Source organism: Agelaius phoeniceus, chromosome 15, assembly GCF_051311805.1.
Source record: "Agelaius phoeniceus isolate bAgePho1 chromosome 15, bAgePho1.hap1, whole genome shotgun sequence".
Classification (NCBI taxonomy): Eukaryota; Metazoa; Chordata; class Aves; order Passeriformes; family Icteridae; genus Agelaius; species Agelaius phoeniceus.
In genome coordinates, this window is record NC_135279.1 from 6,462,389 (window position 1) to 6,477,919 (window position 15,531).

Below are 15,531 nucleotides of genomic sequence, written 5' to 3' on the forward strand. Positions count from 1 at the left end.
ACTGTTGTGAGGCTGATTTAGTTTAGCAATGAGCTTTGAGTGAGATTTATGGATGGAGAGCCTTAGCCAAAGTCAAAGCTGTTGTGGCCATGGTGCATGACCTCAGGCATTTCAACAAGCTGCAGCAGAATAAAACTGTGATGTGAAAAAGCCACCATTTTGCCCTTTCTCCAAGTAATGCTGCCCTACAAATCCTCCAGATCCCCAGTTACTCGCTGACAGTTCGAGCCACGGACAACGGCCACCCTGCTCAGTTCAGTGATGTCCCCGTGCACGTCCATGTGTCTGATGTCAATGACAACCCTCCTCGCTTCTTCCAGCTCAACTACAGTGTGGTGGTGCAGGTAAGCCAGGAGACAGTTTGTTCTCCCAGTCCCTCTCATTGCACTCAGGAACTCATTCCTAGGCTGCTGTTGGAGTAAAGTGGGGAGACAGTGATGAATCACGTTGCTGCTTTGTGCTCTGTGGGTTCTAGGGCAGGGGTGGGATTTGTTTTCCTGTCCCTGATCCAGCAGCTCCTGGGGCGCTGTAGGTTCCCCTGGGCCATTTCTCTTTGCTTGCCTTCCTCCCTCCAATAGAGTCTTTCCCCATTTCAGGAGAATGCTCCCGTGGGGACAAGTGTCCTGGAGCTGATTATGAGCGACAGAGACTCTCCAGAAAATGGACCACCCTACTCGTTCCAGATCACCCAGGGCAATGATGGGAAAGCCTTTGAAGTCACCCAAAATGGTCTGCTGGTAACATCGTCTGTCCTGAACAGAAGAGTGAAAGAACAGTACCTATTGCAAGTCCAGGTAGAGCCTGTGTTACTGTCCTGGTGTCTGAATTCCCCAGTGAGCTTAAGCAGCAATAAAATGCGATTAGCATGGCCCAGCTGAACGAAAACATCTCTGGCTTTGAAGAAATCCAATCCAGGCACAAATTTTGCAGCTTGGAGCCAGCTGCAGAGCTCATTTCTCCACACAGTCTGCCCACAAGAAGCAGGGGGCCAGCTTCTGTGTTGATAAAATCAGATAATGTGATCATGAACAATACTCTGTCAGCAGTTTCCTTAGACAGATGCTTTCCCCATAATCATTCTAGTGAATTCCAATTTAAAGTGAGAGCTGGATCTGGTCCTACAAGCTTTCTCTAATTATCCTTGTCATTTAAGAAGTGGTTTCAGTTCCTCTTCAAAAAGGATTTCTATTGTTGCAGAATGAATTCATTATTTTTCAACATTATCAGTAGGGGTAGTCCATTACAAACAAAAGCATAATAACATGTAAAGTACATACTTCTTCAGTAATGGCAATTGCTGCAAAAGCTGAGTACTATTATATTACAAGCCTCAATCTCTAACTGCTTAGCATTAGGGAGAAATTTATCCCATAATCTGATTATTCGCATTTTTCTGTTTGAGGTTCCTTGACTCAATGCTAGGCAGGCATTGTCAGAGGTGGGACAGGGGCTTAAAGAGCCTGGAAGGTGAGCGAATGTGTTGATGTGCGTAACTGCTTTACATCTCTGTACACTCAGTTACGCTTGGAACCACAAAGATTGGCAACATCACAAAAAATTATTAAGCCTAAGGAATATTCAGAGCCACTCAGAGGTGCCTCAGCTGCTGCTGAATGCACAGGGAAGTGAGCATGACCCCACCACTAGCAGAGGGCCTCAGTCAGTCTCCAAGGCCTCATCAGTCTCCTCCATCCTTCCCTAAGGAAGGGAAGGTCCCCTTTCCCGAGGGCTTTCTCCAGGCAGAGCTCCAACACTGCTGCCAAGTTTTCCCATTCCTTCTTCACTCCCAACCTGCTGCCTGAGAGCTTCCACTCCCTGCTCCCTGAAAGGCACTCTCCTCTGCAAGAGCTCACCAGTCAGGTGAGGTGACAGTGAGTGAGTGTGTGGCTCTAACAGATCCTTCTCTTCTCCTTGCCAGGTCTCCGACAGCGGCATCCCTCCCCTCTCCTCATCTGCATTTATAAACATCCAAGTGACTGAGCAGAGCCAGTACGCGCCCTCAGCCCTTCCCCTGGAAATATTCATCACCACCAATGAGGACGCCTTCCGAGGCGGTGTTCTGGGCAAGATCCACGCCACGGACCGGGACCCCCACGACACGCTGGTGTACACTCTGGTGGCACAGGTGCCCAAGGAGGGGCTCTTCTCTGTCGGGGCTGCAGATGGGAAGATCATTGCTGGGGACAAGCTCCCCCACGGGCACTACCTTCTGAACGTGACAGTGAGTGATGGAACGTTCACAGCCACCACGAGCGTCAGCGTCCATGTGTGGTGCTTCACGCAGGAGGCCTTGGACAAGGCCGTGGTGCTGCACTTCCGACACCTCTCCCCAGAGGAGTTTGTGGGGGACCACTGGCGCAACCTGCAGAGATTTCTGGGGAACATCCTCGTCACCCGGCGCCAGAACATCCACATGGCCAGCCTGCAGCCTGCAGCTGCCTCGGATGGAGTGGATCTGCTCCTGGCTGTCGGAGAGCCACACGGCTCCTTGTATGAGCCGCGGGTGCTGGCCAGCAAGCTCACTGGGTCAGCTGGGGAGATGGACCAGCTCGTGGGGCTCCGGATGAAGAAAGCGATCCACGTGCCCTGTCACGGGTCAGACTGTGCCCACCGTGTCTGCAAGGAGACCATCCAGCTGGACCCAGGCATGATGTCCACATACAGCACTGCCCGGCTCAGCGTCCTCACCCCGCGGCACAGCCTGGAGCAGATCTGCTCGTGCAATGGTGAGCAATCCTTCTATAAACCTGGGCATGTTGTGCTCTCCTTCAGTACAATATAGAGCACCTGGATTTTCCATGGAATTAGGTTGCCCAGTGACCAATAGTTTTGCCCACAACTTCAAAGACTTTAAAATCTGGAAGTCTCATATAGTCTCTTTTAAAAAATTTATCTCCTGTAGCATTTAATAACAGCAACATCTGTCTCTCTGATTGGGAAAAGTCACTCATATTTAGCAGGAAATGAGAGGTCAGTGATCAGAATTTTGTATCTGTGATCTCATGTGTTGATCCTGGACCAAAGCACAGAATAACAAATAAATTTGAGGAAAGCCAAATAAAATATATTTGTTACACTGGTTCTAGGATACTTCAAGAAATAAGTGGAGGGAGCGGGATCAGTGACACTAGGGCAGGAACGTAAGGGGATACCACAGAATAATAGAAAACCTTGCTAAGGATGGAGAAATTCAAGGGTGTTGTAGACCTCGCTGAGGGCACCTTGAAGGATAGAAATAGCCAGGTTGGTATTTCAGGGTTGCTTCACAGTTGAGTACATAGAGGAAGTACTGGGAGTTCCTGGTGGGGCTGTGGGAGATGCAGTGCAGGGATCCATGAGCTGCTGTGGACGGGACTGCTCCTGGACAGTTGTGGCTTCAGGCTAGCAAAAGAGCCAAGGCTTGATACAGTGCACAGCCTTAAAGTGCCACAGAGATGAGACCTTTCTTTCACTGTCCTTTCAGGAACAGCTGTGAGGTTTGGGGGCCACAGCTACATTTGGTACCAGCACTCCCAGGCTGGCTCCTGGCACATGCACTTTCGCCTCAAGACCCACCAGCATCACGCAGTCGTGTTCCACGCCAACGGGAGCGACCACACCACGCTGGAGGTGGGTATGGCACTGCAGGGGGACTTCTCTCACAGCTACCAAAACCTCACTCTCTCAGGGGAGGGAATCACAGAAAGAATATGCAAAAATATGTACCCTTAGTAATTTGTGAAATACAAGACTTGGGAAGCCCAAATGAGAGCCAAGCAGAGTTTGGCAATTGCTGCAACCACAACGGGAAATCATCCTCTATACATGTAAGTGCATGTGTTGGTCTCTGGTGTGACTTCTGGTGAAGTCATCAGACACCCATAGCAGGTCTACATAACCTTCTTTCTTGTTTCTTCATTCCTCTCTTGCATCTCACCTCTCAGGACAAAGCATTTATCAGGTGGAGTTGTCCACAAACCATTGGTTGTTTCCACTTTAGCAAAGGCTAAACTTTCTCCCATACCTCAAATTAAAGGTCCTTTACAATAATGGACAGAAAAGAAAGAACAGGAATCCAAAATTTTATTTTTCACACACACACACACCTCTCTTCTCAACCACTTTCTTCAGATGGTTTCACTATTTTAGACACCTTCAGAGACAGGAATATTTCATTCCGATCACTCTTCCTCCCTTTGACTGAACACTGAACTTACCAAAGCATTCAGAGATCATCTCCCTCTTCCACTTTGGCAACAGAAGGAAAGCAGCAGATGACTAAAGAAAAGCTGTTTTATATATTCCTCATCAACTGAATTCAGACTAACTGGAGACTAAGATCACAGGATATGCTTACCAGCTTACAGAGATTTGTCCTTGAGACTGATCACATTGAGATCTACACACTATAACCTACCTGGAAGTGTTCATCCTATTCTTGGATTTCCCCATCCCTTCTCATGGTTTCACAACCCCATCTTCCTGTTGTTCCATCTTCCCACAGTTACAAAAGACCCACTCAGACAGGGAGCTGCATGACAGCCAACCCCCACACATGCCTTTTGCACATATTTCAAGCTCCTGCTGCCACAGCCATTGCTCCTGAAGAGCAGGAGCAGAGAAATATCATCCATGTGTCCTGTACCCATCTCTGAGAGTGACTTCAGGCTGAACTCTAAAGGCCCAGTGTGAAAAACTTCTCATTAAGGGTCTCATGATTTCTACCTCACCTCTGGGAAGGAGAGTCACCCAAGAGCTCATCAGAAGGAATCCAGCACTTTAGGTGGTGCTCAGGAAGTACAAGATGGCAAGAAGCTCCACTGATCCAGGCCAGCATAGGGAGTCAAGGTTCATTATTGGTGGAGTTCAGTGAGCTCATGATGTCCTGTGCCCAAGCTTGTCTCCACAATCTTTTCAACAGGAAACATTCATAAAGCCTCCTCCATAAAAGTGACTGTGAATAATTTCTTTCCTGACTCACTTTATTAGCAATATCTTATGGATAAAAAGGTTTCTAAACCACCTGGCCTGATAAAATTGAAGGAGTCCCTCAAGATTTTAAACTTTGTAGACTGAAGTACTCCAGATATGAGCCAAAGCCTTGAAAGGACCATAACTGATGGTTTGTAGATTTGATGAAGAGGATGAGCTCTCCCAAGAGCATACATGTCACCACTTTTCCAGTCTCTAAGCTCTCCTGATGTTCAGAAATAGGTTACAGGAAGAGGATGGCAGAGCAGGCAAGCTGGGAAAGGCTTGGCAGTGTGTCAGTTCTTGCTCCAGGGAATCGAGTTCTCAGCTGTCTCCCAGCCCCAGAAATTGATAAGCCAAATCTACAGACCCATCTGAAGAGAAATCATGTTCCTGCAGATGAAGTGAAGTGACAAAGTTCTCTGGTGTGCTTGCCAATTGTGCAAAGGGATTTACACACGTGTTGCCCTGAGGCTCTTCCATGCCATGTGCCAGCTGCTTCTTGTTCTTTCTTCCTTCAGCAGTTGCTCTCTCCTCCCACTGTATTTATTTATACCATGGGCTTCTCTAAGAGTTAGCTGTTGTCCTGCTCTGCTCCAGAGTATCGCCTTCATATTGTGGGTGGGTTTCTCTGGAGTGTAGCCCATAATCATTCCTGCTCTTCTAACCCCTTCCAAGAGTGAAACCCTTCTTGCTGTCTCTAATGTCCTCCAGGGACATCTCTCCTGCCTGAGATGAATTGCTTGATGTTACATAGCAGGCTCTGCAGGTTTCCCACCAGCACTTCATTCCATCTCTTTTCTCCTTTTCCATAGGCTCTTGGCTTCTGTGAGAGAGAGGTTTTATCAACAAAGCACTGGGGAGATTAAGGTGAAAAAGGGGTTTAACCCTGACTTCACCCTGAAACAACACAAATAACTTTTTCTTTCTCCATCCTATATGACTTTTAAAGATGAATCTTGGGCCAGAAATAGGAATTTCTGATGTCCCCATTTAATGCAGAGGACTTTGGTGTGGTTCACTTTTAGCAGCTCAGTGCCTTGTCTCTCTCCAGTCTGGTGGAGATCAAGGATTGGATTGCAGTAACTTTGGCCTTGTTTTCCTGCATGGGTACAACAGTTATTCCTTTCTCTGCCTCCCAAGTCCTGCTTTTTCCTCCAGAGAAAGCTGCCAGTGCTTCTCCTCAATAAGATTCTTTCACCACTCTCACCCCTGCCAAAAGGGCAACTGGTCCAGCACCTTCCCCACCACCAATGAGACAGTGAGAACAGAACAAAAGCCACGTGGCCCAGAACAAGGGTCCATCTGTGACTGGTGGTGCTCTTATGGATAGTCTGAATGCCAGGGCTCTGATCAGGCTCAGGAAGGTGGGAGAAAGGGCAAGCAGCTGCAGCAGTAGCTGTGTGATCCCATGGCTCTATTGCATGGAAAGATGGGCTTCCCTCCTTGCATGCTGGTCAAAGGCTGCCAGGAAGGACCATAGGTGAAATTGTGCCAGAGAGGTGAAGGTGTTCTGCAAAGTAAAGGAGTTGCAGTCCCTTAATTGATCCAGGCATAGGTTAAAAAGGTGAAAAAGGCTGCATTTGGTACTTCTTGGAATTAGAAAATTGGGAGTAATCTCAACTGTCAAGTGAAGGCTGGGAGAGAGGGGAACAAGCAGCAGGAGGAATGTTGAAACCCTTCATGAAACAGCAGCCACCTGTGTCCCAGCTAGCTGTGATTCTGTGTTTTACAGATGGTTAATGGAGTGCCTCACCTTGGCTACAGCTGCCAGGGGAGCTCCTCTGGGAACCTCTCCTCCTCACGGTTTGTGAGCGACGGCGAGTGGCACTCGGTGTTCCTGGAGGTGAAGAACTCTTCCGTCCGCCTGCTCGTCGATGGCCTGGGCAACGCCTCCCTCCAGCTGCCAGGGACCTGTGGTGTCCCCCAGGGCAGGCGAGACCTGGTCTTTGGGGGCCTCCCAAAGTCGCTGCAGTCCCAGAGGGTCGCACGGGGCTTCAGGGGCTGCCTGGACGTGGTTGCCATCAACGGCAGAGAAGTGGTTCTCCTTCCAGGGAAAGGGCAGTCGAGGGAAGTCTTGGAGCAGGTGGGGATAAGGCAGTGCTGCTCCCCCAGCGGTGCCTGCAGCAGCAACCCTTGCCTCAACAACGGGATGTGCTCCGAAACTCACGGAGGAGGTACGTGAACATCCCACTCAGAGCTGTGGAGAGCAGTGAGGGGGGGAAAGATGCAACAGCTTTATTATCCCTGGGGATGGGCTATTCCAGAGGGGAAGCAGAGATCCTCTGTCCCAGGGGACCTCAGGTGACTCAGTGCAGCACCCAGCAGCTGCAGAGTGTGAGATCATCATCCTGGCTCTCACCAGTGGACGTGGGCCCAGAGGGCAGGAAGGTGTTTCTAAGGAGTGTGCATGACATAGGAGAGCAGAGTGTTGCCAAAAACTCAAATGCATGTAGAGATTCCACCCACCCCTCTGCATCCTTTTTGCTTAAGGAGCTGTTAACAAGGCTGGAATCAGGCAAGATGGGATCATGTGGTGATGGTATCTGGGCAGAAACAAGCCAAGATCTTGGACTCTTCCCACTGCAGGGAGCAACTCCCCAGGGCTATGCAAAAGGATATGGGAAAACTGTAAGCTCAAATCCAAGAGTCCCAGGCTAACATGGGGTGCACACACCCAAAAGAGGTTTGACACAAGCTCTGCACCAGGCAGTGTCCCTGCTGCCCCATTCCTGCCATCAGAGGGGCTCCTTGCAGTGAGCTGTGTCCTGTGTCACAGGGACAGGGGCTGTGAGCAGAGGAGCTGCTCCCAGTGATGTCCACCCATGTGTCACTGCCCTACAACTGGCTGTAGCTGCCAGCAGAGCAGGGCTGCACCCCGTAACACCCTCTATGAGATGGGTACTGCCTGTGCCTCAGCCCCTCAGAGGGGCAGTGGGGTGCTTCCCACGCTGCTGTGTGGGGCAGAGGCTGCTCCTGCAGCTCTCTGGGGCCCTTGCCAAAGCACACCCTGCCCGGCAAGCAAGTGAGGACAAAGGAGGCACCACCTTCCCCTGCCCTGCCCGCTGCCTCTGGGAACAAGATTCCCAGCCCTGTCGACTCAGCAGCTGCCTGGTTCAGGTGAACTTGTTTGACACCAGGTGTAAATGTACAGAACAGTTAGTCTGGCTGGCACTCACACCTCAGCCTTCAGACCCTCTGCACAGAAAACCTCTCTGGCTGGGCTGGAAGGGGCTCAAAGCCCACGAAGGGAAAACACATCTCTGCTCTAAGTCAAGGCATCCCCTGCTTTCATTGCAGAGAGAATACAGTGGGAGGGGGAGGTGAAAAATCATCCCTTCAGTAATAACCTACTGATCATCCAGCACCTTTCCCATAGTTTCCTTCTAGGATGAACAATTTCTCCCGCAAATGGCCCAGCTGGCCAGGAAAGAGCCTGTGGGACATGGCCCCAGGCAGGGCACTGCTGCAGGGAAGGGATTGCCCAAGGGATGTTTATTTGGGAGGTTATCCTGGTTACCTGAGTGCCATGGGCTCAGTCCTGGGTACCCCAGGCAGGCAGCACGAGTTCCTGCAGAGCCGTGCCCAGGGATCTCAGTGAGTTCCTGCAGAGCTGTGCCCAGGATCTCAGTGAGTTCCTGCAGAGCCCTGCCCAGGGATCTCAGTGAGTTCCTGCAGAGCCGTGCCCAGGGATCTCAGTGAGTTCCTGCAGAGCCCTGCCCAGGGATCTCAGTGAGTTCCTGCAGAGCTGTGCCCAGGGATCTCAGTGAGTTCCTGCAGAGCTGTGCCCAGGATCTCAGTGAGTTCCTGCAGAGCTGTGCCCAGGGATCTCAGTGAGTTCCTGCAGAGCCGTGCCCAGGGATCTCAGTGAGTTCCTGCAGAGCCGTGCCCAGGGATCTCAGTGAGTTCCTGCAGAGCTGTGCCCAGGGATCTCAGTGAGTTCCTGCAGAGCCCTGCCCAGGGATCTCAGTGAGTTCCTGCAGAGCCCTGCCCAGGGATCTCAGTGAGTTCCTGCAGAGCTGTGCCCAGGGATCTCAGTGAGTTCCTGCAGAGCTGTGCCCAGGATCTCAGTGAGTTCCTGCAGAGCCCTGCCCAGGGATCTCGGTGTGGGATTGCAGCACAGGCAGGGACTCGCCTGTGGAGCAAGCCTGGGAACCACGTGGCTGTGTGAGAACACAGCTGTGGGGAGAGCACCCAGGCCAGCCCAGCACCACCCCAGGACCACAAACACAAGTGAGCCCCACATCCAGGACATGTGTTTGGGCACACACAGGCCTGTGGGCAATGTCCAGCACCTGCTGCACCAGTGTTGGCACGTCCTTCTGGTACAGCCACTGACACACATGTGGGAACAGGCCCAGGTTGTTTGCCCTGTGCTCTAAAGCAGGGTTGTTCAGCTTGTGGAGGAGTAGCAAAGACTTTTCAAGTGTGCTGGAAGGTGCAAACTCTGAATTTCCCTCACTGTAGCACCAGCCAGGTGACAAGCAGGAGCTCAGCACAGCCAGGGACATTCCCATGCTTAGGGCAATGCTAAACAGCAGCCAAAAGCACAAACAGCAGGAGCCCCTCCGAGTCCCTGGCTGTGCTGGGTTTCCCTCTGTCTGTGAGCAGACATCTCCTGCAAGCAGGAGAAACTCTGCATGTTGAGACAGGCACTTCATACCACGAGAACTCGCAGGACCAAAGACTCCTGAGAACAACAAATTACAGGGGATTGCACTCAACAGAGTCAGAAACTGTGAATCAGCCTGCCAAGTTCCCCTTCCTTTATCCCAGATTTGTCCCTCAGCTTCTCCATGCAATAAAGCTATGCCCTGACTGCATCTCTGATCTGTGTCAGTAGAGGACAGGCTTGACTTCTTGCTCAATCAGCTCCCTAGTGCCACTGTGTTGCCCCAGAATGGCCACCCAGCCTCCAGCAACTATGCCAGGTCCTGTAATGAACCCACCAGGCCTCCAGGGATGGCCTGGGTGTCCCACAGCATCTCTGCAGCAGCAAACTCCTGTGCCTGGGTAGCTGTGCAAGGGGCTGTGGGGGCCATCAGCACCAGGCTCTGCTCCTCCCTGTTCTTGCCCATTTTTTCACACGGATATGTTCACTCTCACCCTCTCCAGGTTACACCTGCATCTGCCCCGGGCTGTTCTCTGGTGAGCACTGTGAGCTCGGGGACAGTCCCTGCGAGTCCAAGCCCTGCCTGCATGGGGGAACCTGCACCCTCTCAGCCACTGGCTACTCCTGCCACTGCCCTGACTGGTACCTGGGTGAAAGGTAAGGCCTGGGGGGCTTTGGGACAGCTGACATCCCATGATGGGCTGAGAACATGAGCATTGCACCTTTCTGGAGCTCACCAGATCAACACACTCTGGGATTAATTGCAAATTGCAGGCGCCTGAGCGTTGCAGCCGGGAGGTGCTGGAGGGCAGAGCTGAGCAGAGCAGGACACAAATAACTCTGCCATCGTGTGGCCACTGCCTCTCTGAGCAGGAGGGAAAACAGAAACATCTCTGCTTACAGGTGCTTTGGTGGCTGCAGGTGCTGTGGGGCAGTGCAGAGGCTCTCTGTGATGGGACACAGTGCTGCTGACACACAGCAGCTGTGACAGGACCTGAGTTCAGCAGCAATGGGAACACCTTGGCAGTGGTGGGGGGAGCTCAGCTGTGATGGGGGCCTGGCAGCAGGGTACAGGCAGACACTGCCCTGGGTGGCAGGAGGGTGCCCTGAGGCTGGGAGAACCTGCCTGGCAGAGCTGTGAGGTGCCCCCTGCTTCAGTAGCCTGAACACCCACCCTGCAGGGTGCTAAAGAGGTTGTTTCTATCTGGGACCAGCTCTACGGAGTTCATGCAAAAGAAATCTCTGTCCCAGCTCGCAGCTGTGATTCATCCAATTCAAATCCCAGCTCAAGACAGTGGGCATTACCACCCCAGCCCAGCAGCCCCTCCAAGACCCCCACCTTGCCTCCAGCCCAGCCTGGTCAGAGATTCCCAGTGTAGGCTCAGACAGCATCACACCCAGTTCATCCTTCTGCCTTGCCCATCACACCCAGTTCATCCTTCTGCCTTGCCCATTTAGCCAGCATGGACACTGGTCCTGTGGATCAAGGCAAAGGCAGAAATTATCTGTTCAGCTCTTGGAATAAAAGCACGTAGCTGAGCATTAGGTGGCAGTGTAATTCCTGACATCAGCCAGAGCTTGTGGGTGCATGTCACACACACCAGCTCACACATCCTAAATCACTGACTACAACAGGAGCAGTGCAAACCTCACAGAGTTTGTTCAATAATGAGGAAAAAAAAAAAGGCATGAAAAGCCACTAAAGCACTGTATATTCACCGCAGCATGGGGAGGTCATTGCTCTTGGAAGGAAAGGTCCCCTATACTGTTGGCAAACATTTAGGTTTTGTGTGGAGTGGAGCAGGACAGAGAATCAGAAATTCCATCTCAGTTCTGCAGATGCTCCATAAAAAATGTCAAAAAATTCTCTCCAGCAAGGGTGTCCATTCATCACCTCATGGGGTAGTCTTTTCCCAAATGTTTTCTGCAACCTGCAGACATCCACAGGCCATCCAGAGGCTCCACAGAGCTTGGAGGACATGGGAGGCTTCATAAGAGGTTAACACACCTCACACTGATCCTAGGCTCCTTAACTTAACAGCATGGGAGCATCCCTCTATGCAGTGTTAGCCCCAGAATTCCAAACTCCTCTGAGGCAGAAAGCCCCCTATTTGATTTTGGTTGTACAACTGAAAAATAAGACCACTCTGTAAAACATGGTCTCTTGAACAGCATCATTTTATACTCAAGGATCCTCTGTCAGGATAAGCAGGTAGCAAGAATCCAACGAGGGAGGGAGAGCAGACCAGGACAGAGCATCCATGGGTGGTGTAAGCCAGAGCCTGACCAGGATCAGGCAGTTCTGGTGCATCCCAGGCTGACAGAGATCATCTCCATGCCTTTCTCCCCACAGGTGCGAGAAGCTGGCAGAGGAGTGCCCAGACAACCCGTGCCGCAACGCCGGGCGCTGCGTGAGCAGCCAGGGCTCCATGTACTGCATCTGCCCACCGGATTACCAGGGGGACTACTGCACCCAGCCCATCATCACCCCGGCCATCGTGCCCACGCACTGGGCGCTGGGCCCCGAGGAGATCGCGGAGATCGCGGCTGGCGTGCTGGGGGCGGCCATCCTGGCCACGATCTTCGTGCTGGTGCGCAAGCGCTGCCGCCACCGCGCCAAGGCGCACAAGCCGGTGGCCCGCGAGGACCCCGACCTGCTCTCCAAGAGCGAGTTCTCCAAGAGCGTGGGCGTGGGCACCCAGCCCGTGCCCCCCATCGAGCTCAACATCCTCAGCGACGCGGCGCACAACAACCTGGACCGCGCCACCCCCGAGCAGCGCAAAGGCACCGGCAGCCCCGAGTTCGTCACCTTCAACTCGGCCAACGCCCCCAAGCACCGGGGCACCATCGTGTGCAGCGTGGCCCCCAACCTGCCCCCCGCTGCACCCCCGTCCAACTCCGACAACGAGTCCTTCATCAAGTGCACCTGGGCCAGGGAGGAGATGGGTCAGTAGCCACAGATTCTTCTTGCTCGTAAATGTTCCTCTTTCCCTTGGGAAGCGGATCTGAGGTTTGCAAACATGCAGGAAAAATGGTGTTGGCTAAAGTAAAGTAGCGTTGTCATCTTATCGCAAAAGTTCCATGACTTCTTGGTGATTTCTCACAGGCACCTCCTTAAAGCACTGACTCCCTCATAGCACAGCCAACAAACTCCAGCTTGCTTCTCAACCAGCTAACCCCCTCTTTTATAGCACTCATCCTCATTAGACACAGCTGTGGCCTCTTAAGGGCAGGCCTATTCCTAATCTTTGGTAATCAGTACAGCTGCAACTCCTCAGGGGTGAGATTACCTTCTGCACTGTCTATTTTCTTACATTCTATCCCCCCACAAAGTAGGGGCAAAATCTGCCTCAGCCCTGCTATAGGACGTTCATTGGCTCTTCCTTCCTGGTTCACCACTACATCCCCGTTGTCTGCTTTAACCTGCTTGGTTTTGTACACAATCAGCAGGGAAGCCATTAATGCACAGCAAGTTGTGATCCTGCATCAAAAAAGCCTATGAAAGAGAAAAACTGGAAAAAGAAAATTAAGATCCTAAAAGCCAGTAGGGGTTTTAATGAAGACATTTGCATCAGTGCTTCTGGGCAGAGGGATGACATTCTCAGGGAAACACCTTGAATGGCTCTGGACAGCAAGGTTACCCCATGCAGGAGTTCCTCACAGGAGTAACTGCAGGGAAAGGGAGAGATCCAGGGCATCACTGCCCCAGTCCCTTCATAACATGAGTTTCTTGCATCCAAACATAATTATGAAGTGTGTCTTTTGGGTGCTGGAGTAGTGGATATCTGTAGGCTGGTGGGAATGCAGCCTCAGCACGCCCATGGGTGATCTCAGGTCCCCACAATTCCCAAAGTAGCAGCTACACCTCCCCTGTCCCTACATCTCGTCTTCTCCCTAGTCTGCCATATTTCCTGCAGGCTCAGAGCCCACAGAGGGAATTGGCAGGAGGGCAAAAGAGAGGCACCAGCTGCTAGAGCTGCATCTAACGCAACTTTCTTTTGTTCCAGTGTACCCAGCAGAAACCACCTACTGGCCGCCCCGGTACCTGTCATCAGATGTCCAGGAGTATTCCCACTACGAGATCATCCAAGGCCCCCCTGCCTCCTCCTCTCACCCTCCTCTCCCGCCGCCGCCCCCTCCGCCGGCAGACGCGGAGCCGGTCGCTCTCTACGGGGGCTTCCCCTTCCCGCTGGACCAGAGCAACAAGCGCGCCCCCATCCCACCCCGCTACAGCAACCAGAACCTGGAGGACTTCCTGCCGCTGGGCCCCATGGACGTGGGGGCATCCCAGTGCCAGAACGAGTACACGGCCATCAGCTACTACCCAGCACAGCTGGTGCAGGGCGAGGGGGTCCCGTTCCAGCCCGAGCCGGGCTACAAGAGGGTCAGCATGCGCCTGAGCGTGGCCCAGCCCTCGTACGCCGACTGCGAGCTGGGCCACCAGCCCAGCATCCGAGCCCAGCCCCTGGCACCACCCAACTACGAGGGCTCTGACATGGTGGAGAGTGACTACGGGAGCTGCGAGGAGGTGATGTTCTAGCGGGGCTTGCTCCTGGGATGAGGAGAGAAGCACATTGCCACGCAGGACAGAGGGCAGGGGGCTGGCACACGCTGCTGAAGGGAGGCTTGTGTGTGTCCCTCTCAGCTTGCAGTGTCCCCTCCTGCATGGCTGGGTTGTAATTTTGGCTGGATCTTTCCCCTCGCTGCCCTCCACGGTGCTCCTGCTGCAAATGGAGGGGAAATGCTCCAGGCACTGCTGGGACATGGAGGATGCTCCTGGGATGCCAGTGACTAACCTGCCTCCTCACCAAGGGGACTGCCTCCAGCACCATGCAGGACCACAGCATGCTACCTCCTCCCACGCCAGGATTCCTGGCCACAGGGAGGATGAGGAGGAGGGCAAGCACTGCAGGTATGGCAGCAGTCACGGAGGAGAAAGGTGTGGAAGGATTAGCAGTGCACAGCCTGGCAGTGCCCCTTGTGGGGTACAGAGGCTCCCTGCTCCCAGCTCTGGCTCCAAGGGCTTGCATCAAGCCAACAGTTTGATCTTGGAATGGATCAGCTGCTGCAAACCCTCTTTGTGTCTGCTCCCTGACACTGGGGGAGGGAAGAGGGAATGCAGCTGGTCCCACCAGCACATCCCTGACTGGCTAACAGAAGTCCAAGGGAAAAAAAAAAAAAAAAAGAAAAAAATAAATTTGTGTAGAAAAACCAAGCAACAAGGTTTGTTACAGCAGGAACCACCCACAGACTCAAACCAGGCTGCCCAGTTGGGCTGTGTGCACACAAGTAAGGGAGATCCTGCCCTGAGGATTGTGTGCACAGCCTTGTCCCCATGGCTGTCACAGTCCCACACTGATGCAGCTGCACACCCCGTGCTGTGTCCCAGAAAGACTGGCCAGCACTGCCTGGAATCTCTGCCCAGAGAGGGGCACTGAGCTACTGAGCATGGGTTTGCCTGTTTGTCCTTGTGCTTGGACATGTATCGTTCTTCGTGAGAGGTTTGCTTTGGTTGGTTGTTTGATGTAACTTTTTTTGTTGTTGAATTTTTGGAAAGTATTAAAAGAGTTTGGATTTTTTTACTATTATGATTTTATTCAGTATCTCAGGGATTCTCTTGTAAATAAATAGGACATCCTTGCCTACCTTCAGCCAAGGGAACAACAGCTTAGTTTGGGCACCAAAAGCATTCAGAAAAGTGCCAAGACAGCAAGTTAAACACTTTTTTGAGGATCCTGTAAGTGCCAGAGGGATGAGGCAGACAGGCCCACAGTACCCTGTCTTGCTTTGGGAAACCATGAGCCTCCTGTATCTCTTAGCTCAGGAGTAAAGGGCTTGAAAGAACCCAAACTGAAGCTTTTGATTTTCATCCCAAACAAACACCACTTGTTTTACCTCTCAAAGCTCTCATGCACTTCCATAAAACTCTTTCACCAGCTCTGCTCAGCAGAAAGCAGTCTCTGCCTAGA

At 52.4% G+C, this 15,531-nt stretch overlaps 1 protein-coding gene across 2 annotated transcripts in view; it reads left to right on the top strand.

The window, feature by feature from the left end:
* Window positions 1–15,144, top strand: part of FAT2 (FAT atypical cadherin 2) — a 57,306-nt gene extending 42,162 nt beyond the window's left edge. For both annotated transcript variants that reach the window (XM_054642944.2, XM_077186462.1), the window contains exons 17-24: window positions 201–344; window positions 597–794; window positions 1,919–2,726; window positions 3,464–3,609; window positions 6,686–7,127; window positions 10,066–10,219; window positions 11,916–12,508; window positions 13,570–15,144. In XM_054642944.2, the coding sequence (XP_054498919.2) occupies window positions 201–344; window positions 597–794; window positions 1,919–2,726; window positions 3,464–3,609; window positions 6,686–7,127; window positions 10,066–10,219; window positions 11,916–12,508; window positions 13,570–14,102 (3,018 nt within the window). In that variant the 3' untranslated portion in view covers window positions 14,103–15,144. The remainder of the gene's footprint in view (window positions 1–200; window positions 345–596; window positions 795–1,918; window positions 2,727–3,463; window positions 3,610–6,685; window positions 7,128–10,065; window positions 10,220–11,915; window positions 12,509–13,569) is intronic.
* The last annotated feature ends 387 nt before the right edge of the window (window positions 15,145–15,531 follow it).